Source organism: Pterocles gutturalis, unplaced genomic scaffold, assembly GCF_000699245.1.
Source record: "Pterocles gutturalis isolate BGI_N339 unplaced genomic scaffold, ASM69924v1 scaffold7695, whole genome shotgun sequence".
Classification (NCBI taxonomy): Eukaryota; Metazoa; Chordata; class Aves; order Pterocliformes; family Pteroclidae; genus Pterocles; species Pterocles gutturalis.
In genome coordinates this window covers 1-259 of record NW_010140674.1, presented here as the reverse complement: position 1 = coordinate 259, position 259 = coordinate 1, and the positions used below count along the sequence as shown (strand labels likewise).

The following is a 259-nucleotide window of genomic DNA, read 5'->3' as shown; positions in this document are numbered from 1 at the left end:
TTGATGCGGGAGCTAGCAACAGCCCGGGGGTCCCGCACCAGGTGGATGACTTTGAGGTCCAGGGTGGGGTCCCGCATGAGCGGGGCGAGGACGGCCAGGTCAAAGACGCGGACGCCCTTGATGACCAGCGTGCGGTACTTGTGGCACTCCTCCTGGAAGCGGCTGAGGCGCTGCGGGGGACACTTCTTGCACACGCGATCATCTACCATGCCCACCACCTCCTTACGGTAGGCCGGGCAGAGCGGCGACGAGCAGATGA

General features: G+C 65.3%; 1 protein-coding gene across 1 annotated transcript in view; it reads right to left on the bottom strand.

Moving 5' to 3' along the window:
- Nucleotides 1-254, bottom strand: part of CHST2 (carbohydrate (N-acetylglucosamine-6-O) sulfotransferase 2) — a gene marked incomplete at its 5' end in the record, with an annotated part of 783 nt that extends 529 nt beyond the window's left edge. Inside the window, 1 exon segment of the mRNA XM_010083760.1 lies at nt 3-254. Coding sequence (XP_010082062.1) covers nt 3-254 — 252 coding nt within the window.
- Between the last annotated feature and the right edge of the window lie 5 nt (nt 255-259).